Source organism: Apodemus sylvaticus, chromosome 10 (assembly GCF_947179515.1).
Source record: "Apodemus sylvaticus chromosome 10, mApoSyl1.1, whole genome shotgun sequence".
NCBI classification, from domain to species: Eukaryota; Metazoa; Chordata; class Mammalia; order Rodentia; family Muridae; genus Apodemus; species Apodemus sylvaticus.
In genome coordinates, this window is record NC_067481.1 from 38,542,413 (window position 1) to 38,567,524 (window position 25,112).

Consider the following 25,112-nt stretch of genomic DNA (forward strand, 5'->3'; position numbering starts at 1 on the left):
GGACTCCTTGTTGAATAGACTATTTTGTCATTGAATTGTTCTGATAGGGTGGGTGAGATGGTTCAGCAGCTAACCTCACTTGAGTTGTCCTGATATATTTGGTGACTATCAGTGGCCTGAAAGTGTAAACTAAAACCTTGATGAATTATAGCTCATTGATTTTTTTTTTTAATCTTTTATCAGTATCACATTCTCTCCCTGTCCCCACTTAGTTTTTTGTTTTAAAATCAGAAGGAAAGCATCATTCTTTCAAATCTATTCTTGTAGTTAAAGATGGTTTTGCCTATTCTAGATACCTTGCATTTCCATAAGAATTTTAAGATCAGCTCACAGATTCTTCAAAAGGAAAACTAAAGGCTACTGACTTAATAGGGATTGTATAGAATCTGTAGATTCATTTGGAAGAGTTATCATTTAAACTATTACATATTTTGATCCAGGAAATGAGAAAGACTCTTCAATGGCATTTTATAATTTTCAGTATATAACAAATACCTATCAGCCAAACAGTTCATGATGTTTATATGATTGAATATTTGTAAAAAAATTATCTTCTGAACTTTAAAGAATTTGTGTGTATGTACACCTGTGCAGGTGCCTGCAGAAGTTAAAAGAGGGTGTTGGATCCCCTAGAGCTGGACTTACAGGTGTTTGTGAGCCACCTAATATGAATGCTAGAAAATGAACTGTAGTCCTCTGAAAAAGCAACAAGTGCGCTTAAACTACTGAGCCATCTTTCCAGCCCCTGAAGGATTTTTTTAAAATCTGTTTTGTTTTACTGTAGAGTGTGTGTGTGTGTGTGTGTGTGTGTGTGTGTGTGTTAAAGAGACCAGAGCACAGTTTTCAGTATTTGGTTTTTCTTCCATGTTATTGCCAGAAAATTAATTGAGTTTGTCACTTGGCAGCAGGTGCCTTTATTTGCTGAACCATCTATTTTAATATTATTTTGTAGTTGGCAGTACTGAAAGGATTAATAGTGGCAAAAGTAGCCAGGCAGTGTTGGCTCACACCTTTAATCCCAGCAGTCAGGAGGCAAAGGCAGGCGGATTTCTGAGTTTGAGGCCAGCCTGGTCTACAGAGTGAGTTCCAGGACAGCCAGGGCTATACAGAGAAACCCTGTCTCCAAAAACCAAAAGAAAAAAAAAATAGTGTATTTGCTTAAATTATTTTATGAGTGGATAGAAAACTATTTCAGCTCTGAACAGTAATTTCAAATTTGAAAATTTTTATTTAAGAATAATACCCCTCCCCATCCTCTTTTCTTTTATCTTCTAGTCCCTTTCCCATGTAGCTGTCTGGAACTTGCTGAGTAGCTCAGACTGTTCTTGAACTCACTCTGCCTGTTTCAGTCTCCCCCTTCCCCCCTGCCTGGTGAGCATACCTGTCAGTCACCTTGCCCAGGTTAATAACAGGGCTTTAAACAGCTAAATGTCACTTAGGCCTGTAGACATTAGGCCTTCTCACTTTTAGAAGTAGGACATTGGATATTATGATATCTCAAGTTCATCTTACAAAATAGAAGATATGTTGTATATTCTGTAGTCATAGTTTACTTATTTTACTCTTTGTCAACTATTTTCCATAGCCATAGACTGCCCCCTATGGGTAGTGTTCTGAAAACAGGTGACTAAACATCAACAAAGAGCCTGATGTGGTGGTGTTTATCTTTGTATTAGTTAAGGTTACTACTGCTATGAAGAAACCCCATAACGAAAAACAAGTTGGGGAAGAAAAGATTTATTTGATTCCACATCTTAGTTCATCACCAAAGTTAATCAGAACAGGTACTCAAGCGGGGCAGGAACCTGGAGGCCAGAGCTGATGCAGAGGTGATGACGGAGGGGTGCTGCTTACTGGCTTACTATCATGGCTTGCTCAGCCTGCTTTCTTATAGAACCCAGGGCCACCAGCGCAGGGACGGCAACATCCACCATGGCTGGACCCTCCTCTATCAGTCACTAATTAAGAAAGTGCCCCATTGGTTTGCCTGAAACCCAAGATCTTATGGAGACATTTTCTCAGTTGAGATTCCTTCCTTTCAGATAACTCTAGCTTGTATCAAATTTACATAAAATTAGTCAGTATGATCTTTAACCCCAGCACTTAGGAGCCAGAGACAGGCAGATTTCTGTAACTTTAACACTGACTACATAGTAAGCTATGGCCTGCCTCGTTCCCCACCCTCACCCAAAAATTATAGGGCCAAAGAAATAGCTCAGTGGGTAAGAGCACTGACTGCCTTTCCAGGGAATCTAGGTTTGATTCCCAGCAAAATTTTCAGAAGTCTTTTTTTATTTATGTACTTATTTTTTAATGTATGAGTGCTCTGCCCCCATACCTGATTCATATTAATTATTCCATTCCTATATTTACCCTCAAACTTAGTTTATACTATAGTGTCAGGAGCCATTTAGGAAAGGCTAAAGGCAGGCAAGTAAGTTTTCTGAAGATGGCCCACCGCTGTCCATGGCTGCTATGGGTAAGCTCTGAATTGCAGGGCCTTCAGAGATTTTTATCCCAGGATTGCTTCTTGCTATTGACTATTACATAGTCCAATGATTACTGGGCATAGCCCACCATATTGGGCAGATTTTCTACAGATCAAGAAAGATGTACTCTCATGCTATGTAGACAAATTGATGATTCCAAAATTCCTAATAATGATACTATAGAATTCCTAAATTTATACAAGTAATTTTGAGGTCTCTGTAGTATGAAAGCTGCAATTAGAGCTCTGTAAACCTTCATGTATCATGGCTAACTGCACTAGGATAAGAAAGCAAGCTTGGAACAATTTTCAATCAGGGAAAACATTCTTTCCAGGTTAGTTGTAAGATCACTATCTGGTAACTGAAGGTCATAAAAACTGTGAATAGATAATTTATTGTTGGTGCAAGGACAGAAAATAAAATATTGATTGGTTTATATATATAAAACTTCCAAACCAATGAGACAGAAGGAAAATGATCTGTCTCTTGGCAAAACTGTGCTCACTTATGACATAAGAACTATTGTTTTAAACTTTTAATGAATTTATGAAACTAATAACATTTAGTCAGGTACTAGTCCTTTTTTTTTTTTTACTAGTCTTAATGGAAACATATGTAAACATTTCTGCAGTAACTCCTTATTGATTTATGACTTGAATTAGTGTCTTTAACTTGCTATGAACTTACAGAATGTAAAGCTTCTTGGAAAACTATGTGATCAATTATCAATTAGCATAAGAGCTAAGAATGACAATAATGGAAAAGCGTTTCTTTCTCTTGGCAATAAAGGTTGGAGCTTCATTGTTTTTCTTTTGCTTCATTCAGAATGAGTGAGTTTTTCTTTCTGCAGGTGTGACTTTCTTTTCCTTTTTCTCTGGCTCACAAAAAACTGATGAAACTTTGAGCCTCTAACTGATCAGTTAGGTGGCTCCCAAGTAAAAGAACAAAGAGACCAAATAAACTAATTCTCCTTTCCCTCTCCCTCTCCCTCTCCCTCTCCCTCTCCCTCTCCCTCTCCCTCTCCCTCTCCCTCTCCCTCTCCCTCTCCCTCTCCCTCTCCCTCTCCCTCTCCCTCTCCCTCTCCCTCTCCCTCTCCCTCTCCCTCTCCCTCTCCCTCTCCCTCTCCCTCTCCCTCTCCCTCTCCCTCTCCCTCTCCCTCTCCCTCTCCCTCTCCCTCTCCCTCTCCCTCTCCCTCTCCCTCTCCCTCTCCCTCTCCCTCTCCCTCTCCCTCTCCCTCTCCCTCTCCCTCTCCCTCTCCCCTCCCCTCCTTTATTTTTTTTTCTTATTAATATAGTATTTATTGTCTTCTCTATGTCAAACCCTGAGCCAAGCACTTTCCCCAGACTTCTTGGGGAGATACAGGAAAAGGAACTTACAGGGCAGACAAGATAGGAAAGAACCATGGGAGGTGGAAGTAGGGACAGCTGCTGGATGAGAAAGGCCACCATTAGGCAAAAAAGCCCCATCACCTCTGAGAGGGCAAAGCCCAGAATCGTGTAGAAGAGTTGCTTCAGAGAAGGGTTCTTGGAATAGCCAATGACGAGATTCCCAATAATCCCAGTCCCTGTTCCAGAGCCAACCACCCCAACTGTAGCAGCCCAAGCTCCAATGAACTTGGCAGCTGTGTCTTTGTCGCTTGAAATGGTGCTGATTTAGAAGCTGAGGCTAGGGGTAAGTGAGGTCAAAGGTCACCGGACTGCCAAGCTGCTGAGGCTCTCATCTCTTGGTGTCTCTGATGGCTTCAACTGCACTGCAGACAGTGGACGACTCAGCAGCCGAGAGGTGCTCCTGATTGATCAGGGAGCAGGTAGAAACAAACTTGGAGCAGGCATGCATTTTCAGGAGTGAGGGGCCAAGGCTGGATGGAGAGCTGTTCCAGAGTAGAGAAGAAGGCTAATTCCTTTTAATTCCTGTCCCCCTCCTCCGCTGCTGCTGAACAGCAGGAGTTAATTATCAAAGCCAGCAGTTTTTTGCCTTAGAATAGCAAAGAGTTAAAGAAATATAAATATTACCAAAAATAAACAACTTTTATTTTCATAAAACTAAGCTTTGCTCCTGAAATCGGCTGGTGCTACCAGCTGGTGCTGCCCATTGTCACTTTCCTCAGTACTTGTCGCTGGGCTGGTTCCCAGCAATTTAGGTGAAAATACACACAAACATTTGTAGTAGTATGCTTTTAAATCATCTTCTAAGTATTATTGCTAATTGCTCAGTATTTTGTCACATTATAAGTAGAATTTTGGGGCTAGCCAGGGGAAATCTAATTATAAATGGCTAAAAAAAATGTTTCTTGTATTTTAGTCATTTTAATAAGTGACTGATTAGTATGCTTGTAAGTTGGGAATGATTTGTTTATTTCAAGTAACTAGAAAGATTTGTTAATTACTTGGGTTAAAGCTAACTTTTGTTCTTCAGTCAGTCTGAACTTTCTAGGTAATTTCAATCTAAATTATCTAGGTAATTCCAATCTAAATTATCTAGGTAATTCCATGAGTCCATAGATTTGGACAGGATGAAACTCACATACAGTCACTTCCCTTTATAGGGGCCTACTGAATTTCAAGAGGACAGAGAAATATACCATGTAGAATAGTCTATTTCTGTATTTGAAAACTAAGAAAATGCATTTTTCTTTCCAAAGGAAAGTATAATTTACAACAGTTTGATCGACAATTATAGCATGTTATTTAATAAATGTAGAAATTATTCTCCTGTCTATTTTAAATTCCCCCAAAGTAATACTCATATAACCAGTTTTTTTTTTTCTGCTTTCATGCTTCTTTCTTGAAATATAACTATCAAGATTAGACACTGGAGAAATAGCTCAGTGGTTAAGAGTGCTTTTGCCTTCTAGAAGACCTGAGTTTACTTCCCAACATCTACATTATAGCTGTCTTTATCTCCAGCTCCAGGGGATCCAACTCCCATTTTGGCTTCCATGGCCACCCATACACACATGGCACACACACACACACACACACAGATCTTTTTTTAAAAAATCAGATACTATGAAAAAATTTTTGAGTTTTATAAGTATAGGCATAAATTTTTTGCTTTAATAAGAGTTCAACCTCTCCTCTAGCCACCACCCAGCAGAGGTAGTAGAAAAGTTATTAGGATGTGGGGAAAGTGGACCTGTTCAGCAATAGTTCTTTGGCAGCAGTTCATTCTCATAGCAAACACCAAATATAATTCTGCCGCTGCTGAATCCAGTCCTCTAGGCAGGCAGACACCAGCCATGAACTGGCAACTACAATACAGTCCTTACGAAGCTGCCAGACTAGCCAGTTGGCCTGAGGCATGGCCACAGAGCAAGCTGCTGCAGGAACTTCAGTGGTTCTTGAGCAAATTTTTTTGAGGTGGTGTTATCACAAGTTGAGCTCAACAGTGTTATATGTAAGGCGAACCAATACATACATGTCTTTGGGGAAGAATAGCAAGGAGGAGCAAACCAAACCAAAATTCCATACTTGTCTCCCACTGTCTGTGGGGGTTATATTTATACTCTTTCATCCCCGGTCCTTTCACATGTTTGCTATATTAAAACAAAAACATTCTTTCACCTGTGTCTGTTTCAGGAAAACATTCTTTCACCTGTTTGCTTTAGTGAGCTATCCTTTCATTTATGTGCCCCAGAACCATCATTTGACATAGCTTTCAAAAGAAGCTAGAAGTTTCCACTTCAAGTCTTTTTGTTTTCCACTTCTTTATCCACTTACCTACATCCCAGTTGAAGCCCCCCTTCCTCCTCACTTCCCAGTTCCTCCCTTACAAATCCCCCCCCAACTTTTCAGAAAAGAGGAAGCCCTCCAATATCCTGGGACATCAAGTCACAGCAGGACTAAGTACATTTTCTCCCACTGAGGCCTGACCAGGCAGTCCAGATAGGAGGCCAATAGAATCAGAGCCAAGCCCCTGCTCTAATTGTTAGGGAACCCACATAAAGACTGCTTATCTGCTATAAATGTGTAGGGCGCCTAGGTCTAGCACCAGCATGCTCTTTGGTTGGTGGTTCAGTTTCTCTGAGCTTCATGGGCCCAGGTTAGGTGATTCTGTGGGTCTTCTTGTGGTGTCCCTGACCCCTCTGGCTTGCTCAATCGATCCCATCCTCAATTCTTTCACAAGACTCCCTGTGTTCCACCTGATGTTTGGCTGTCAGTCTTTGCATGTGTTTCCATCTGCTTCTGGATGTAGCCTCACAGGAGACAGTTATGTTAGGCTCTGCAAGCATAGCAGATTAATATTAATAGTGTCAGGGGTTGGCTCTCTTCCATGGGATGGATCTCAAGTTGGGCCAGTCATTGGTTGGCTGTCTCCTCAATCTCTGTTCCATCTTTATCTTGTACATTTTCTAGGCAGGACAAATTTTGGGTCTAAGGTTCTGTGGGTGGGTTGATGTACCCCTCCCTCCACTGAAAGTCCTGCCTGGTTACAGGAGGTGGCCACTTTAATTTTTGTATCCCCAACTGATAGAAGTCTCAACTAAGTCACCCCCTTAGATTTCCTGAAGCTCCCCAATCCCAGGTCTCCAGCTAGTCCTAGAGATGACCCCAACAATTTCTGTTCTTCTCCCACCTCCCCTCTCACCACACCTGACTCCCATCCCTGGCTCCCCAACCCCAACCCCCCAGTTCTCTCACTCCATCCACCTCTGATGTCTGTTTTGTCTCCCCTTTTAACTGAGATTCATGCATTTTCCCTTGGGCCCTCCTTATTACTTAGCTTATTACTTAGTTTCTTTGGGTCTGTGGATAATGTCTATTTATAAGAGAGTATTTTTCTGAATTTGGGTTACCTCACTCAGGATGATATTTTCTAGTTCCATCATTTGCCTGAAATTTTATGATTTCGTTATTTTTAATAGCTGAGTAATATTCACTGTGTAGATTACCACATTTTCTTTATCCATTCTTAAGTTGTGGGGACATTCTGGCTGTTACGAATAAAGCTGCTTGCTATGAACATAGTTGAGCAAATGTCCTTGTGATATAGTGGGGCATGTTTTGGTGTATGCCCAGGAGTGACATAGCTGGGTCTTGGGATAGAACTATTCACAATGTTTTAAGAAACTGCCAAATTGATTTCCAGAGAGGTTGTATGAGTTTAAGCTCTCACCAGCAATGGAGGAGTGTTCTCTTTGCTCAACATCTTCCTCAGCACGTGTTGTCTCTTGAGTTTTGTTTTTTGTTTTTTTAATATTTATTTATTTATTTATTATTTAATGTATATGAGTACACTGTCACTGTCTTCAGACATGCCAGAAGAGGGCATCTGGTCCCATTACAGATGGTTGTAAGCCACTGTGGTTGCTGGGAATTGAACTCAGGACTTCTGTAAGAGCAGTCACCACTGAGCCACCTCTCCAGCCCATCTCTTGAGTTTTTTATCTCAGCTATTCTAATGTATATAAGATAGACTCCTAGAGTTGTTTTCATTTGCATTTTTCTAATGACTAAAAACTTTGAAGGGTTCTTTAAGTGGTTCTCTGCCATTAGAGATCCCTATGTTGAGAATTATCTTTTGAGTCCATTGAGTTGAGATTGAGTCCATTGATGTTGAGAGATATTAATGATCAGCAATTGTTAACTCCTGTTATTTTGATGTTGGTAGTGGGAGAGAGAGAGAAGAGGAGAAGGAGAGGAAGACAGAGACGGAGTTTCCATCCTCTTTCCTTCCTTCAGTTTGCTGGTGTTGGATTATTTATTTTCTTTGTTTTATTGAGTGTAGTCAGCCTACTTGGGTTTTCCTTATAGTGCCTTTTGTAAGGCTGGATTTGAGGATAGATATTGTTTAAATTTTGGTTTGTCATTGAATATCTTGTTTTCATCATCTATGGTGATTGAAAGTTTTGCTGGCTATAGTAGTCTGTGGACTGGTATCTGTGGTCTCTTAGAGTCTGCCCAGGCCCTTCTGGTTTTTAGAGTCTTCATTGAGAAGTCAGGTGCTATTCTGATAGGTCTGCACTTATATGTTACTTGGCCCTTTCCCTTGTAGTTTTTAACATTCTTTCTTTGTTCTGTCATACAGTGTTTTGATTATTTTGTACTGTGAAGATTTTCTTTTCTGGTCTAATCTGTTTTGTGTTCTGTAAGCTTCTTGTATGTATATAGGCATCTCTTAAGGTTGGGGAAATTTTCTTCTATGGTTTTGTTGAAAATACTTTCTGGGCCGTGTAGATGAGAATCTCCTCTTCCTATTATTTTTAGGTTTGGTCTTTTCATGGTGTCCTAGATTTCTTGGATGTTTTGTGTCATGAACTTTTTAGATTCAGCATTTTCTTTGACTGATGTAATGGTTTCTTCACTCAGATCTTCTATGCCTGAGATTCTTTCTTCCATCTTCTGTATTTGTTGGTGGTGCTTGCACCTGCAGTTCCTGTTCTTGTCCCTAGGTTATCCATGTCCAGGATTCCCTTGGTTTATGCTTTCTTTATTGCTTCTATTTCCATTTTCAGTTCTTGGACAGTTTTATTCATTTCATTTACCTGTTTGATTGTATTTTCCTGTGTTTCTTTTTTTTAAAGATTTATTTATTTTATGTAAATGAGTGCTCTATCTAAATGTACACCTGCATACTAGAAAAGGGCATCAGATTCCATTACAGATGATTGTGAGCCACTAAGTAGTTGCTGGGAATTGAAGTCAGGACCTCTGGAAGAGCAAACAGTGCTCTTAACTGCTCAGCCATCTCTCCAGCCCCTTCCTGTGTTTCTTTATAATATTTATTAATTTCCTCTTTAAAGGCCTGTATCATCTTAATAAGATTGAATGTAAGGTCATATTCTTGTGCTTTGGCTGTGTTAGGATATCCAGGGAATGCTGTAGCAGGATAGCTGGGCTCTGGTGGCACCATATTGCCCTGGCTCTTGTTGATTGTATTCTCAGCTGTCCTTTAGCCATCTGGTTGTCCCTGGTGGTGACTGGATGTTCCTGATACCAGCAAGAATACTCAGAGAAGCAAGGAGAACCTGACAATGGATCTCAGGGAACAGGACAATGCTCACATTTGCTGGTTGTGGCCCAGGTGGACCCGGCAGGTAGTGTATTGCCTGGTTAGGGGTCTAAGGTGGGTGCTTCTAGAGCCCCCACAGGGCTCCTTGGAGAAGCAGGACACTCCTGTCCTACAAGGCTCCTCCAAATGGCAGGGAGGGCCATGGGCCAGAAAATGGAGATCTAGGGACAGCATGCAACTCAACCCTGCTTGCTGTGCCCCAGGTAGACCCAACTGGGTGACGGTTCTAAGCAGGATGTTCCTTGTCCTTCTCCACGCCCCCCCCCCCCGCCCCCAAGGCCCAGGTCTCCTAAGGGGAAGCAGGGACAGCCATGAACTCCAGACCGTGAAGTCTGGGGATAGCATGCAGCTCATCTCTATGAGTTACTGGTTTGTGTTCCAGGTGGACTGTACTCGTGTTTAATCAGTCTTATAGCAGTGACTTCTAGTACAATAATTGAGCTAGAAAATGTGATGTCAGTTCAATGATAAGAAATCTGGATTCCTATCTGAAGGTATTTATTATGATTAAGAGCATTTAATTAAGAATTCAAAATAAGAAATAATGTTTTCTCCATTTTTTCTTGAAAATAGATTTTTTTTTTTGGTATTATATATTCTGATCATAGTTTTCCCTCCTCATCTCTTTCCAGATTCTCTACACCTTCCCACTCTTCTAATTCTATGCCTGTTAATCTGTTTTAGGTGAACAAACAGGCAGCTGGGTGGTGGTGGTACACACTTCATTTATCTCAGCATTTGAGAGGCAGAGGCAGAGGCAGGTGTGTCTCTGAAATCTAGGGCATCCTGGTCTACAGAGTTCGTTCCAGACATCCAGGGCCTCACAGAGAAACTGTCTCAAAAAACAAAACCCATCAGAACATAAAATCTAAAACTAGTATACAAGCAAAGGACCAGTAAGATGAGACACGGGGGGGGGGGGGGGGGAGAGAGAGAGAGAGAGAGAGAGAGAGAGAGAGAGAGAGAATGAGAATATAAAAGTATTGTTTGTATACCCAGTGAGACTCCCTTGAAGAAACTAATTTTTCCTTTGCGAGCGGTTGTTAATTGGTGGTAGCTTCTTGATTGGGAATGGAAGCTGTATCTGCTTCCCCATCTCAGTGCTGGGACCCCCATCTGGTTGTGGATCTATGCAGGCCATGTGCATAGTCTTTGAGTTTATATAAACTTGTGTGTATGTATGTGGGAGGGGGGGGTGTTCTATAAGTACCCTTTGACCAAAGTCTTTGAGTTCATATGTACATCAATTCTTTTTTTCTCTGCAAGATACTGTTTTCTTATCATCCATCTCCTCTGTCTATTACAATCTTTCTAGCCTCCTCTTTGGCAGATTTCTTTGAGTCCCAACGGGGAGAGTTTTGATAATGACATCCCATTTAGGACTGAGTGTTACAAGATCTCTCAATCTCTGCATTGTCCAGTTGTGAGGGTTTTTTTATTAGTTCCCATCTACTGTAGCAGAAAGCTTCTCTGATGATGGCTCAGTTAGACAGTGATCCTATGTGTATAGCAGAATGTCATTAGGTGTCATTGTAATGTACCTTTAGTACAGAAATATTATTTGTTTTTCCCCCAGGTCTAGGGCCTATCTAGTTTCAAATTACTGCCACCTGAGCAGTGTCAGACATTGTTTCCATCTGTAGATTCAATCAGATAGTGCTTGGTTAGTCCCACAATGTTTGGGCCAGTATTACACCAATGATCACCCTTGTACGTGGAGGATTTGTTGCACAGTTGGTATTACCTTTCTCCTCTGGAGAACTCTCCTCTGTAGGGGTAAAGGCTAGTTAGGTACCATCTCAACTTCTTAATATTCAATGAAATATGCAAGTGTTGTCTTTAGTAATAAGGCCTTACCATCAGTTTGTGGAGAGTAGCCAATAATAGCCTTGGCAATAGCCTAAGTTGTTTTGGGGGGGTGTCTATGGGTACCATTTGCCCAGTAACTCAATCAGATGTAACCCATTTTTAGTACTTGGTGGTGAGAAATGTCTGGTTGGGGCTTTGTCACCCTGTTATTTGCTGGCTCCATTTAGATTCCTTTCATAAATGTTTTCTCATAATTAATTTTGTACCTTCTATGATCCTTACATATGGAAGTTATTTCTTTGTGAAATTTTAGTTTTTCAGGACATAACAACAACAAAAACCACCCAAAAAAGAGAGCAGCCTCTTTGCATAGTGCTATTGTCAATAAAACTCTTGAGCCTTCCTGAAAAACAAAACTCTAATGGTCAAGACTCTGATTTTTATGTTAAACTGCAATATTTCAAATCTTCTTTTATGAGTCCATAATCAGAAATTTTTTTATTTGAAGGTAATATTATAAAATTCTTTGGAATTCGAAGTTAATATCCCCAAGAGTCTATTGTTTTTTTCCTAATTGAGCTGACTATGATGCTTTTCTTACATTTTATGAATTCATAGGTAAGACGTGATTTTTGATAAAGTATTCCTTCTTTAAAATGTACAAGGACAGGAGAGATGGTAAGAAAGCTTGATGTGCAAGCACAAGGACCGAGTTCAAACCCAGTGCCCATGGCCTTTCATTCTGTTTTTTGGTTTGTTTATTTTTTCAGGCAGACATGGCAGCATGTGAGCCTGTAACCCTAGTGACTTGGGGGAGGAGAGAAGTGATTTCTGGCCATCAACCTAGCTACAGGTTCAGTGAGAGACCCTCCTTCAGGGAAAAAGAGCAGCAGAGCATGCCACCTCCAATCTTTGTACACATTTACACAAACTTACATCAAGCACAAAAAAATCTTTTTAAGTTTTTTTTTCTTTCAGAAATAGGGTTTTTCTTTGTATCCCTTGTTGTCCTGGAACTCAACTCCATATAGACTACACTGGCCTCAAACTCAGGGATCTACTTGCCTCTGCTGTCTGAGTGCTGGGACTAAGGGTGTGTGAAACCACTGCCCAGCTAATTTTTTTTAACTATTCTTACTATAGTATTCTAGTTGTGTGTGTGTGTGTGTGTGTGTGTGTGTGTGTGTGTCTAAGATAAGGTCTCTCTGCATAGATCTGACTGGCTAAGTACGAAGGCCTCGGTCTAGTCACCCTTAAACTCACAGAGATCCTCAGCATTATCAAAACGAAAAAACGTTAAAAATGAGTAATTTCCTACTACTGGTAGGAATAACTGGTAGGGAATACTTTTTATCCCTAATGATGGATGTTTGTGTGGGTGGATGGTTTTTGTTTTTGACATAGGGTTTCTCTGTGTAGCCCTGGCTGTCCTGGTACTCTAGCTGTAAACCGGGCTGGCCTTGAACTCAAAGATATCCTCCCTCCCCAACCTCTGCCACCTAAGTGCATCAAAGGCATGTGCCACAACCACCCTGTTGACTATTATGTTTTTCTCTTTTATTATTTCTTTTATATTTTTTGAGATTATAATATAATCACATACAATTTCCATTTCTTCTCCTCCTTCCAAATCCTGTGTATGAACTTCTCTGTGTCCACAGACTACACCTGCTAGCTTTCAATTTTACTCTAACTCCTTAGGGATACAAAGAGTTCTTTTCATAACATCCTTTGCATTTTGTCACAAATTCCCACCCATTCAACAGAGGACTAGGCTTCTTTATGACCATTGCTCTGGTTAATTCAACCTGAGTGCGGGAGAAATACGCTTTGCTTATGAAGGATGGCTGGGACTTCTCACACAAAACAACTCTGCCCACTTGAAGCTTAGTATTGATTAGATATTTCCTGAAAAATTATTTCTTCATTAAGAAATTTAGATTTGCCTGATAAAGATTACTTTTCGCCACCACCAGTGATATGAGCCAATTCAAACCAGATTAGATTATATTAAAGGCAGGGTTATTGGGAAGCTGCTTTTGGGCTGGCAAGTTCACGGGCCCCAAGAACTGAGGGGAGTCCAGGGAGAGAGAAAGAAAGAGAGAAACAGCATGTTCACAGAGAAGAGGGGAAAATGGGGTGAGGGAGAGAAAAGGGGGAGGAAGTGTGTGCAAATGCAAAATGTCTGGATTATACAGGGAAGAACCTCTGGGGAAAGTTCAGGGTTGGGGGCAGGGCATGCCAGGTGGGGACTGAGGGATGCTGGGAGAACCTGGAGGCCAGGTCTGCCTTGGTATATAAAATATGCACCTCAGTCCCTTGTCCCCCAAATACTGCCAAATTGGCTGTAAGAAACTGAATTTAATAGATTAATATTTACAAAAGATTATCTAAAAAAAGGTTTTGTAGATAAAAAAGAATTGATGAACCACTGGTTCACTAAAAATTCAAATAGAAAAGCATTCTTTTGAAAATTATGTAAAGATTTAAAAACTTAACTTGATGTCATTGACTATTTAATTTTCCTTCAGTGTTAGGTATTGAGCCAGTGCCTTGTACATACCGGTCTGGTGCTTTATCAGTTACGATATATATACACACCAAGGCCTGTTGACTTTTAGTCAGGTGCTTTAAAAGATATTGTAAAGTTTACTCCGAAAACAATATTTTCTGAAGCAAACATCATGAATTTATATCCCAGACAGCTGAGATTATAGGCCTATACACCATGCCAAGTCTTGCCCCCCCCCCCTTTTGTTTTGAGACAATCTCACTTTTTAACTCTGGCCGGCCTGGAACTCATTATGTAGACCAGGCTAGTTTTGAAACTAGCCTCTGTTTGTACTTGCCTCTAGCTATTGAGCATTTGGATTATAGACATGGCAATACTATACTTGGCCCTTGTTCATTTTCCATATATGACATGGATATCAAGACAACTTACAAGAGTTGTTTCTCTCCTTTTGTTTTGTGTGTTTCAGGGATTAAACTCAGGTTGTTAGGCTTAGTGGTGAGCTCCCTTACCCACTGAATTGTCTCACTGGTCCATAAATAATCTTTGACTATATAGGTTTTAATAATGAATGAATAATGTAATATCTTTAAATAATTTGTAGTTATTGCTAATACTGCCCCTTGTATTTATAGTTTTTATTCTAACTATTGTTTTTGTTTTTGTTTTTTTGGATTTGCTTTTTCGAGATAGGGTTTCTCTGTGTAGCTCTGGCTGTCCTGGAACTCAGTCTGTAGACCAGGCTGGCCTTGAACTCAGAAATCCACCTGCCTCTGCCTCCCAGAGTGCTGGGATTACAGATGTGCGCCACCACCCGCCCGGCTATTATAACTATTGTAATAAATTTCTGTTAATGTTTTTTTGTGGTTTATTATTCTGAACATTAGGGAATGACTTTCTTTCTAATCAAAATAATATATGTGTAAGTTTAGCCAAAATTAAAGGACACTCTGTAATTTGTACAAAATCTTTGTGAAACTATTGCAACTTTTGAAGGAAGTTTATTTTTCTCCTTTGAATCTTGATAAGGACCCAGACTAACTAGTCAATTGTGTAATCTTGTAAATCCTGTAAAGTGTGCCTATGTAGAGTAGGTAGATATATCAGCTGAGTGTTGTAATAAGAAGAGAGAGAATTGTTAATGGCATTTTAATAAATGTTTGTTACAGTTTTTCTCTTCACCCAGCTCTCAAATAATGAATACTGGACTAGTATATTTACTTATCAAGCTCTAATGGCACTACAATTGAGTAGTGGTACTCCATTTTAATCTATGCTAATCTGACTACCTCCCAGCCAAAATCTCAAAAGTACTTGCATTTTATGGCTTTCTCTGCTTGAGTCCTTGTCTCCTGATCTCCTGCCACCCCCATCTGTATCCCCCATGCCTGTCAGGGAGGAAGTCCAGCCTTGTTCTGACCCCTGCTAAGTTATTAGCTGATCAGCCTCTTATTGACCAATCAGGAAAGAATTGGGGAGCAATGTTTACACTACATTAAGATAGGAGAGTCTCAGAATAAGGATTGCAGCCAGATATGGGGACACAGAAATCAGCATTTTGAATAACTATACTGGGCACAATAACACGCCTACAAAAATCATTGTTTCACTAAAATTAATCAGTATTGTCTGGAGGTGGAGACAAGGTTAGCTTACTTAAGGATGATGACACCTCATGTTCTTGGTAACTGAAACATCTCTAAGGCTGGCTTTCTCTCGTTGTTTCTTCAGGTGATTTACTGTTCTTTTGGTGGAACATCCAAAGGGCTGCATTTCAATAATTTAATAGTTGGACTCGTCCTCCTTACAAGAGGCAAAGATGAAGAGAAAGCAAAATGTAAGTTCTTTTATCTCATGTGATAATAGTATTACACGTGTAGAATAATCAGCCTCAAAATATGGAAAGGCTAATGGCTATTTCTTTAAAGATGCAAAGTGACCAGTAAGCACTTGACAATTTGGCTAGTCACCAAAGTGAACTAAACCTGTTGTGATATCAAATACACATACTTTAAATTCATGTGTTAACTGTACTGACAAATATTTATAAAAATTCTAGTCCTTGGTCTTTGTTGTTGAAAGTGTAAAATGACAGTGCAACCACTTTAGGGTTTTGTTTTGTTTTGTTTTTAGTCACTTATTTTTCTGTTCTGGGAATTAAACTGAGGGCTTATCTGGACGGATAAATGCCAGTTTTTGCACAATAAAACCTCACTATGGAAGGAAAGGCAGTCAAGTGCTGATCCATGTTTAAACATAGTTAAGCCTTAAAAATGTTCTGCTGAGGGGCTGGAGAGTTGGTTCAGCAGTTAAAAGCATGTACAGCTAGCTCTTCCAGAGGACCTGAGTTTAGTCTCCAACACCTGTGCCATGATGCTACCATCTGCCTATAACTATAGTTCTAGCAGATCTAGCATCCTCTTCTGGCCTCTGTAGGTACCTGCCTTTCCATATGAACATATACACATAAATAAAAACAAATATTTTTAAAATGTTATTACTGAATAATGGGTGCTATTTAGAGTAGAATACACATAATTATAGTTACGTGATGTTTCTAGAATAAGCAAACCAATAGAGATAGAATACAGTAAATGAGACTGTCAAGGTACTTGGTGGACAGGGAAATGGAGAATGAATAGCTCCTGGTGGGTATAAGAGTTTGGTTTATATTTTTGCTTTCCCCTTTCTGTGGTATTGGAGATTGACATGCTATGAAAGTGCTCTGTCACTTTTTTTTTTCCCTGACAGGATTTTTCTGTATAGCCCTGGCTGTCCTGGAACTCACTCTGTAGACCAGACTGACCTTGAACTCAGAAATCCACCTGCCTCTGCCTCCTGAGTGCTGGAATTAAAGGCATGTGCCACAACTGACACAAAAGTGCTCTGTCACTTTTGAAATTTCTTTTTAGGTTGATGAAAATGGTCTGAAATTAGTGGTAATTGTTGTACAACTATGTACATATATTAAAAAGTACTAAAGTGTACTAAGGTATGTGTTTTTAAAAGATTAATTTTTCAGAATGTGACCTAAGGCTGTTAACTTAAAAGAAAATTCTGGCTGGGTCTGATGGTGCATGCCTTTAATCCCGGCAATGGGAGGCAGAGGTGGGTGGATATCTATGAGTCTGAATACAGCCTGGTCTATATCATGAGTTCCAGGACAGCCAGGGCTACATAGTGAAGTCTTGTCTCAGAAAACTTAAAACGCAACAAAACAAAACCCCGGAAAACAAACAAAAATACTGGGGGAAAAAGGAAAAGAAAAATATTTGAAGACTTAAGCTTAGTAGTCTGTTTTTTTCATTACCTTATAAAACCAAAAGTTAATTTAATTCTGTAAGTTAGCTCTGATCAGAAAGCGTAGGTCTTCCTTTCTGTAAGTTTAATTATGTAGCCTAGGTTGGTCTGGAATACTCATGTATCAGCCTTTTGTCTTTCCAGGCTAATAAGGATTTAACATACAGAGAGCTGACCACATGATGACACATACTGTCATGCCAGCCCTGAGGAAGCAGATACAGGAGAATAGCTTAGCAGAGGCCAGGCTGAACTTTATAGTGAGATCTAATTTAAAACAACACCACACACAAAAAAACACAATAAAATATACAATAAACAAATAGCACTGGGAATGTAGCTCAGTGGTAGAGTGCTTGGCATGTACAAGGTCCTTGGTTTTTAGTCCCAACAGCAGAAGAGAGAGGTCTAATATGCATAAATTATATGGAAGTACTATACCATTTTATGTATTTAGGTAGGTACATTTTGGACTGCTTGAAGGGTCTTAGAACCAAGCCCCAATGATCCAAGGAGACTAGAGCTTCAGTTCACCTCTCTTACTTATTTATTTATTTATTTATTTATTTATTTATTTATTTATTTATTTTTGGATTTGGTTTTTTCGAGACAGGGTTTCTCTGTATAGCCCTGGCTGTCCTGGAACTCACTCTGAAGACCAGGCTGGCCTTGAACTCAGAAACCCGCCTGCCTCTGTCTCCCAGAGTACTGGGATTACGGGCGTGCGCCACCACCGCCCGGCTCAGTTCACCTCTCTTGACAATGTTCAAACCCTAACAATATTTCAGAAGTACATGAGATATGTATTTTCACATAGCCTATTATTTTGTAAAATTCTGTCATCTGCTTCTCACATCTTGATATTTCAAAAAGGAAACAGTTTGCTCTGTTTGGTAGCACAACATTTAGGAGAAAGTGGCAAGAGGATTAGTAGTACTTAGGGGTTATCCTCAGCTACATATCAAGTTGGAGGCTATATGATACCCTATCTTTAAAAACAAGAAAGCCGGGCAGTGGTGATGCACACCTGTAATCCCAGCACTCTGGGAGGCAGAGACAGGCGGATTTCTGAGTTCAAGGCCAGCCTGGTCTACAGAGTGAGTTCCAGGACAGCAAGGGCTATACAGAGAAACCCTGTCTCAAAAACAAAAACAAATAAACAAACAAAAAAAAAACAAGAAGAAAATGATGAATTATTCTTAATTCTACAAAATCCCTGAATTTCTGCTCTTTTCAGAGATTAATACTCTCAGAGATTTAATGACCTCTTTTATCTTTTAAACATTTTTATGTATTTGTATATTTTCTGTAAGCATTACCTTCAAAAGTTCAGCAGGTTTTCAACTTTTAAAATAGCATATGGTTATTTTGAAGTTTGTTTCCGCCCCCCTGTGAATATCATATTTCTTTATGCTTATTGATCTTTAAGTACACACTCTGTTTAACTCCAATGTGGTATTTCATTTTATGTACTCTTACATCTCACTTTGTTTTGTTTTTCAAAACAGGGTTTCTCTGTATAGTCCTGGCTGTCCTTGAACTCACTCTGTAGACCAGGTTGGCCTTGAATTCACAGAAATCTGTTTGTTTTTTATCCTAATAAATACTTATCTTCCTTCTAATTTTTGCTCTTATGAATAGTAGTTAAGTAAACATTTTGCATTTTGTGCACAAGTATTAACATCTCTGAATGTTAAAATGGGATTGTTTAGAAGTAGAGTTTCTGACACACATCTTTTTCTAGATTTTGACAAATCTAGACTGGTTACATTTATTTATATACTCATCACATTTTGTAAAAGATCCTGGCCAAGGGGCTAGTGATGCACTCCTTTTATCCCAGCATTCTGGAGGCAGAGGTGGGGGGATCTCTTCAAATCGAGACCAGAAACCAGCCTGGTCTATAGACTTCCAGGACAGCCAGGGCTCCACAAGGAAATCTTGTCTTGAAAAAACTAAAAAGGGGGAGGGGTGGGAAGGAGAGAAGGGAGGAGAAGAGCAAGAGATAAGAGAGAGATATCTAGATCCCATTTCTCCTGGTCTTTGCTAATACTTGTTATTAACCTCATGTATGAAAAATACCACACAATTATTTTGAAGATAAATTAAACAGACAAGCATAGTGCATGCACTTGTAATCACAGCTCTAAGGAGACTGAGGCACAAGTATTGTGAATTTTAGGACCAGTCTGGGTTACATAGTTCTAGCCCAGCCAAGACTGCAGAGCAAGACCATCTCAGGAGGAGGAAGAAGAGGCCAGTGAAGATGACAGCAACAATATCAGAGTGTACTCAAAAAGTGCAATGAATTGTGCCTTTTTCTTTTCTTTAACTGAACTGTAAAGATTAATCTATTTTTCTTTCTCAGATATTTTTAGTCTTTTTTCAAGTGAATCCGGGAGCTATGTTGTACGGGAAGAAATGGAAAGAATGCTCCATGTGGTGGATGGTAAAGTCCCAGATACACTCAGGAAGTGTTTCTCGGAGGTACAGTTAAAGATTTATATTTCATTTCTTTGTGTTGATGAAGTTGATGAAATGTTAACATTTTGTGATAAATGTGGCTATTGGATGCTTATATACAGAGTGTTATTGTTTTTTTATTTAATGATTAATGTTTCAAGTCTTTATGTGCTTTGTTCAATAAAGAATACTTGTATTATCTAATAGCCCTATAGGAAAATAAACTAGGAGTCAGTTGAGTATTTCTTTTTAAAATAATGTGGAAAATCTGTCAGAAAAAGTGAAATTCAAGAGTTCATGTTTCCTGTTATGCCTATGTTTTTATGAATTAGAAAGCTCTTGATTCTGGTACCAAAGAGATGGCTCAGTGGTTAAGAGCTCATGTTACCCCTCCAAAGGAGCCTAGTTTGAGTCCCAGCTCCCAATTGAAGTGGTTCACAACTTAAAGGTGCAGTAAGTCTGACAATTGCTCTCTCTGGGGCATCTGCCTTCATATGCACATAGAAAATCCTCAGTTCTACTATAAAGGCTATTAGTTGTTTATACTTATAACACTACACTCTCCCACACAGGTACACTGACACCATTGCACACTCAGGCACCTGCAGAGCTTATAGGTGTAACACCACATTAGACCTATCTAGCATTTCCTTGTGTTAGTTGCTAAAAGATAGACTTCCTATATTTTTGATTCTGTTATACTTCCTTGAATTTGATGTAACAGTATTTTAGCATAAATTGGGCTGGGCTATACATTGTTTCTTTTTGGTAATAAAAAGTTAATGGTTAGGAAAAAAAGTCTTTGCAAATCAAAGTAATGGATTTTTCACAAAGATAGCAAATGCATTAATATTCTGTTCTTTTTTTTCAGAGAAAATATAATGTTTCACATTTAAATAAGGCTTATTTAGACATTCCTAATTTGCTTATGGGAACTAGAAGTGTTTGGCTACCTGTTCCTTAAAGTTATTGGTAATAGCATATGTATTAGGAAGTGATTAGTGCTATAAGGAAATTAAAATGAATGAGAGGTAGTCATCTCTCAAACATCCCTATAGTGACAATATTGGAGTTTTGATTTCTTTGAAAAACACAAAAATGTTGTAGAAATGTGTTATTTTATCTCAGGTGTGGTGATGTGGGGCTGCTTTAGACCATTCACAGCAGCTGACTATGATTTGTTTCACACTCTAGTTGAGGTGTGGTTTGCCCCACCCCTGCAAGATAGTTTCTGTGATTGTGTGCTGTTTGGAATTCTGAGGACTTTTCAGAGGGTATATAAATGCTAGGCCCCAAGAGGCATGGTGAATTGTTGGTTTTTGTTGGTTGCTGTTTGTTACTAGTCATCATAAAAAAGAAGCAAGAAGTAAAGGAAATCAGATATCCTGACAGCAAAGATCAAACTTGCCCAGAGGAACTCAACACCTCTAATCATCAGGAAGTCTAGTCTAATGATAATGTCACCCCCTTTCTGATCCCTGCCTTTATTCAGGGATCTCTTTCCTTTCCTCTCTATCCTTCTTTCTCTCCTATCTAGTGATTGGGGAGTATTGTGTGTAAAACAAAGGTGGGCATAAAATAAAGGGTGGGCAAAAGAACCCACAAGATAGTCAAAGGCTGGCTACACACCCCCTTTGGAGTTTTTACAAGCGGTTCATTATATAGTCATGATTGATTACATGACCATTGGTGTTGAATGTAGCCTTCTACCTCCTTTCTTCTCCAGTGTTTGGCAGAGGGGCTTAAAATTAGTTGTTATGACCAGTTACTATTACTGTAATCAATATTAGTGAAGCTACCCAGTGGCTGTGAGCTGTCAACCTAGTAACACACAGACATTTTATAGAGCTCAAGAATTTTAAGGTATATGTCAGGGGAAAAGGAGGAAAGCCAAGTATAGAATTAATAAAATCTTAACTGTCTTTTAAAAAGGCTTATTGTAATAAATGATGCCAATACTATTTAGACTTATCCCAGTATCTTAAGAGTTAACTGTGTAAATGTGTACAAACCTGTGGATTTTATACTTCTTTTTGTGGATAGAGTAAGAATAGGATAGAATCCTTAATCTACATGTTTTCAGTGTCCTCTTGTGTCTCTGTCTCAAATATGAGACAAGGCTATCAGTACTATCTCCGTAGTTTTCATTGCATTGATGCTAAGTGTTCTCAAACTACTAGGCTAAGCAAGCAATTGTACTTAGTAGGATCCTACTGAACAATGTAGACATTGTTTTATGTCTTTTAGCATTTCTGTTAGGGTTGTTAGGCCCCTGTTTAGGTCTTTATTACATTTCCAATGTGTTCTTTTTCTTTTTCTTAGAGAAATATCTAATCTTTATTAAATGTAGGTGCTATTGTCCAGGCAGAGCGATGTCAGCACACTTTTTTTTCAACCTAGATAGTTTTCTTCTCTAAAGATTTAGTAAAACAAATATTGTAAAAGATAGGAGGTTGCGAAGAGTTTATGTGGAGGGGATTTAGAGGAAGTTAGAGGCGTGAGATAGGTAAAGATGATCGTATTTCATTTCTTAAAAGGAAAACAAAACTTGGAAATGAATTTGTTTCTTTAATGGGGGTTGTTGAGACTGAGTCTTCTAAACCTCTGACTGTCCAAGGACCTGTCCTTGCTATGTAGACCAGACTGGCATAGAACTCACAGAGCTCCTCCTGCCTCGGCACTGGTATTAAAGGCCTGTGCCACTAAGCCTGTCTAACTTGTTTGTTTTTGAACTCTGATGTATGTGATTCTTATTATCTATTCTAGGCAAGACTTCTGGATAACTTTTTAACTTGCAAATGAATAGTTTATGTGGAGTTTAGTTAAAATATACTAATTTAGATTACAGAGTGCTGAAGATAAGGGATAAGTAAAAATTTGGACAAATTAAATATTCTTACGATTAAGAGAAGTCGGGCAGTGGTGGTGCACACCTGTAATCCCAGCACTCTGGGAGGCAGAGGCAGGCAGATTTCTGAGTTTGAGGCCAACATGGTCTACAAAGTGAGTTCCAGGACAGCCAGGGCTAAACAGAGAAACCCTGTCTCAAAAAAACCAAATCAAAACAAAACAAAAAACAAAAAAATGATTAAGGGAAACAATTTTTTTTTATATTTTATTTTTATGTGTATGCTTATTTGCCTACATGCACTGGTTCCTGAAAAGTTAAAAGAAGGTTCTGGATCCTCTGAAACTGGAGTTAAGAATATTGTGAGCCACTGTATAGGTCCTCTGCAAGAAGAGCAGCTTATGTTCATAATCATTGAGTCATTCCTCAAGCACTAGGTTTACTAAAAAATTGAAACAAATATAATATAGCCTTTATATTTCAGATATATTGAAACAAATAAAATATAATTTATAATTGGTAATTGACTGCTTTAACAAATTGATAATAATTTACAATTAGCACATAGATTTTATGCATAGTTTTTAACTGACATATAGTTGTTTTGTTTTTCAAAAACAGTTTGCTTTCCAAGTATGTGTGTTTTGTGGTGTTATTTTGGCAGCCCTTAGTTTTAGATAGTAGATGGGAAAATGTCAACCACTAATACGTTTAAAGTTGTTCAGGCACTAAGTACTTTATCCTAAAACTGTACTAAAAATGGTTTCTTGTTTCAATTTTAGGGTGAAAAGGTAAACTATGAAAAATTCAGAAATTGGCTTCTTCTAAACAAAGATGCTTTTACCTTCTCTCGCTGGCTGTTGTCTGGGGGTGTATATGTGACCCTCACTGATGACAGTGATACTCCTACTTTCTACCAGACTCTGGCTGGAGTCACACATTGTAAGTGATGACATTATATTGTTTACATTCACCTTTAATAATTTGCCTGATAATAACAGAATATGCTTATAAAGATGAAAGAGTTTTTGTCACTACTTTTTTCTTCTAATAAATAATCAATGAGATGCTGGAACATGGAAAGTATAGCCCTTTACTAATTGTCCTTAATAAAGCTGTATTAGTTTCCTGAGCTGTTTGCTGCAGATACCACGATGTATAAATGAAACAAGAGAGAAATCTAGTATCCAAGAGTTCCACTGCTTGAAAGGACTCCTGGTAGGGGAAGAACTCATCCTTCTTCCTGCCTTTAGTAATCCTAAGCATTCCTTATCTGCTTCTGGTTTTTGTTGATTTTGTTTTGTTTTGTTTTATGTTTTTGGTCTTTCAAGATAGGATTTCCTCTGTGTAGCCCTGGTTGTTCTGGAGTTTGCTCTGTAGATCAGCCTGGCCTGCCTCTCCCTCCCAAGTGTTGAAATTAAAAGTGTGTACCACCATAGCCTGGCTGCCTGGCTTTTCTAAAAATATGGTTTCAGGATTTTGAACTCTGATCCTCATGACTGCACAGAAAGCCTATCACCAACTTAGGTGTCTGTTCTATCAGAAGGTTATTTCTTCTTTGTCTGAGTTTTTTAATTTTTAATTTTATTTTGTGTATATGGATGAGTGTATGTATGTGCACTACATATGTCCAGAAGCCTGCAAAGGGCAGAAGAGGCATTGGATCCCCTCAAACTAGAGTTAAAAATGTCTACCAGCCTGTGCCAGTGAATTCAAGGCTCTTTCCCTCTTTCTCTGACTTTAAAAATACTATAAAGTATTGTTTTTTTTCTAATAGTTCCTGTTTTTTTTAATAAGGGAATTTTGGAAGAAAATATGTGCTTACAAATCTTTTTTGAAATACATTTTTTAAATAAATTAGTAAGAGATTTTCAGGTTTCTATACAATATGTTTTAAGAATAAATAAGCCTGTTTAGTCATTGATTTCTTTTGAGTTGTGGATTCTAAAATAATTGCCTTAGTTTGAGTGAATTTTTGGTCAGTATCATTTATTTTGAATATTTTTATATCAAAAAATACATTTTTCTTTTTAGCATTTGTCTCACTATAAAATCTGCGTGTTCTATTCCTTTGCCACGTCTCAGAGCCTTATTTTAATGGGGTAAGGGTGTTGCAGTGACAGTAAGACCATAGACTGTCTACTAAACTTGAATCTCGTTCGCTATCCTCTTACTTGTCTGTAATGATGTAAGGCTTTTATAGCTATCCTGAGTAAATCTTAGAAGGCCATTGCTCCTGAGAGCAAGCTGTCTCCTCAGAAATGTTAGAGGACTGTGTTATTATATGAAAATACTTGAATATTGAACCTCTTTCTGTGCTAGGGCTCTAAATCAGGGCCTCGCATCTGCTAGGTATGTGCTCTAGGATACTCATGAAATTATTTTATTACTAGTAATTTGATTAATCTTGCATTAGTGTGGTTAGGTATGGGGGATAAGTTCTCACCAAATTTTGAAAAATTTCAGAGCCACATATAATATCTAATTCCGTCAGTTTGCAGGATGAGGCAAGTAGATCTCTGAGTTTGGAACCATCCTTGTCTCAGTAATGAGTTCCAGTCCATCCTGGGCTACATAGTGATATCCTGTCTCAAAAAAACAAAAATAAAAACAAACCAAACAGGCTGGAGAGATGGCTCAGCGGTTAAGAGCACTGACTGCTCTCCTGAAGGTCCTGAGT

At 38.9% G+C, this 25,112-nt stretch overlaps 1 protein-coding gene and 1 pseudogene across 3 annotated transcripts in view; one reads left to right on the forward strand and one right to left on the reverse strand.

Moving 5' to 3' along the window:
- Positions 1-25,112, forward strand: part of Usp32 (ubiquitin specific peptidase 32) — a 134,194-nt gene that overhangs the window by 36,716 nt on the left and 72,366 nt on the right. For all 3 annotated transcript variants that reach the window (XM_052196932.1, XM_052196929.1, XM_052196930.1), the window contains exons 3-5: positions 15,553-15,658; positions 19,490-19,608; positions 23,215-23,374. In XM_052196932.1, coding sequence (XP_052052892.1) covers positions 15,553-15,658; positions 19,490-19,608; positions 23,215-23,374 — 385 coding nt within the window. The remainder of the gene's footprint in view (positions 1-15,552; positions 15,659-19,489; positions 19,609-23,214; positions 23,375-25,112) is intronic.
- LOC127693398 (ATP synthase F(0) complex subunit C2, mitochondrial-like) lies at positions 2,745-4,435 on the reverse strand (annotated as a pseudogene).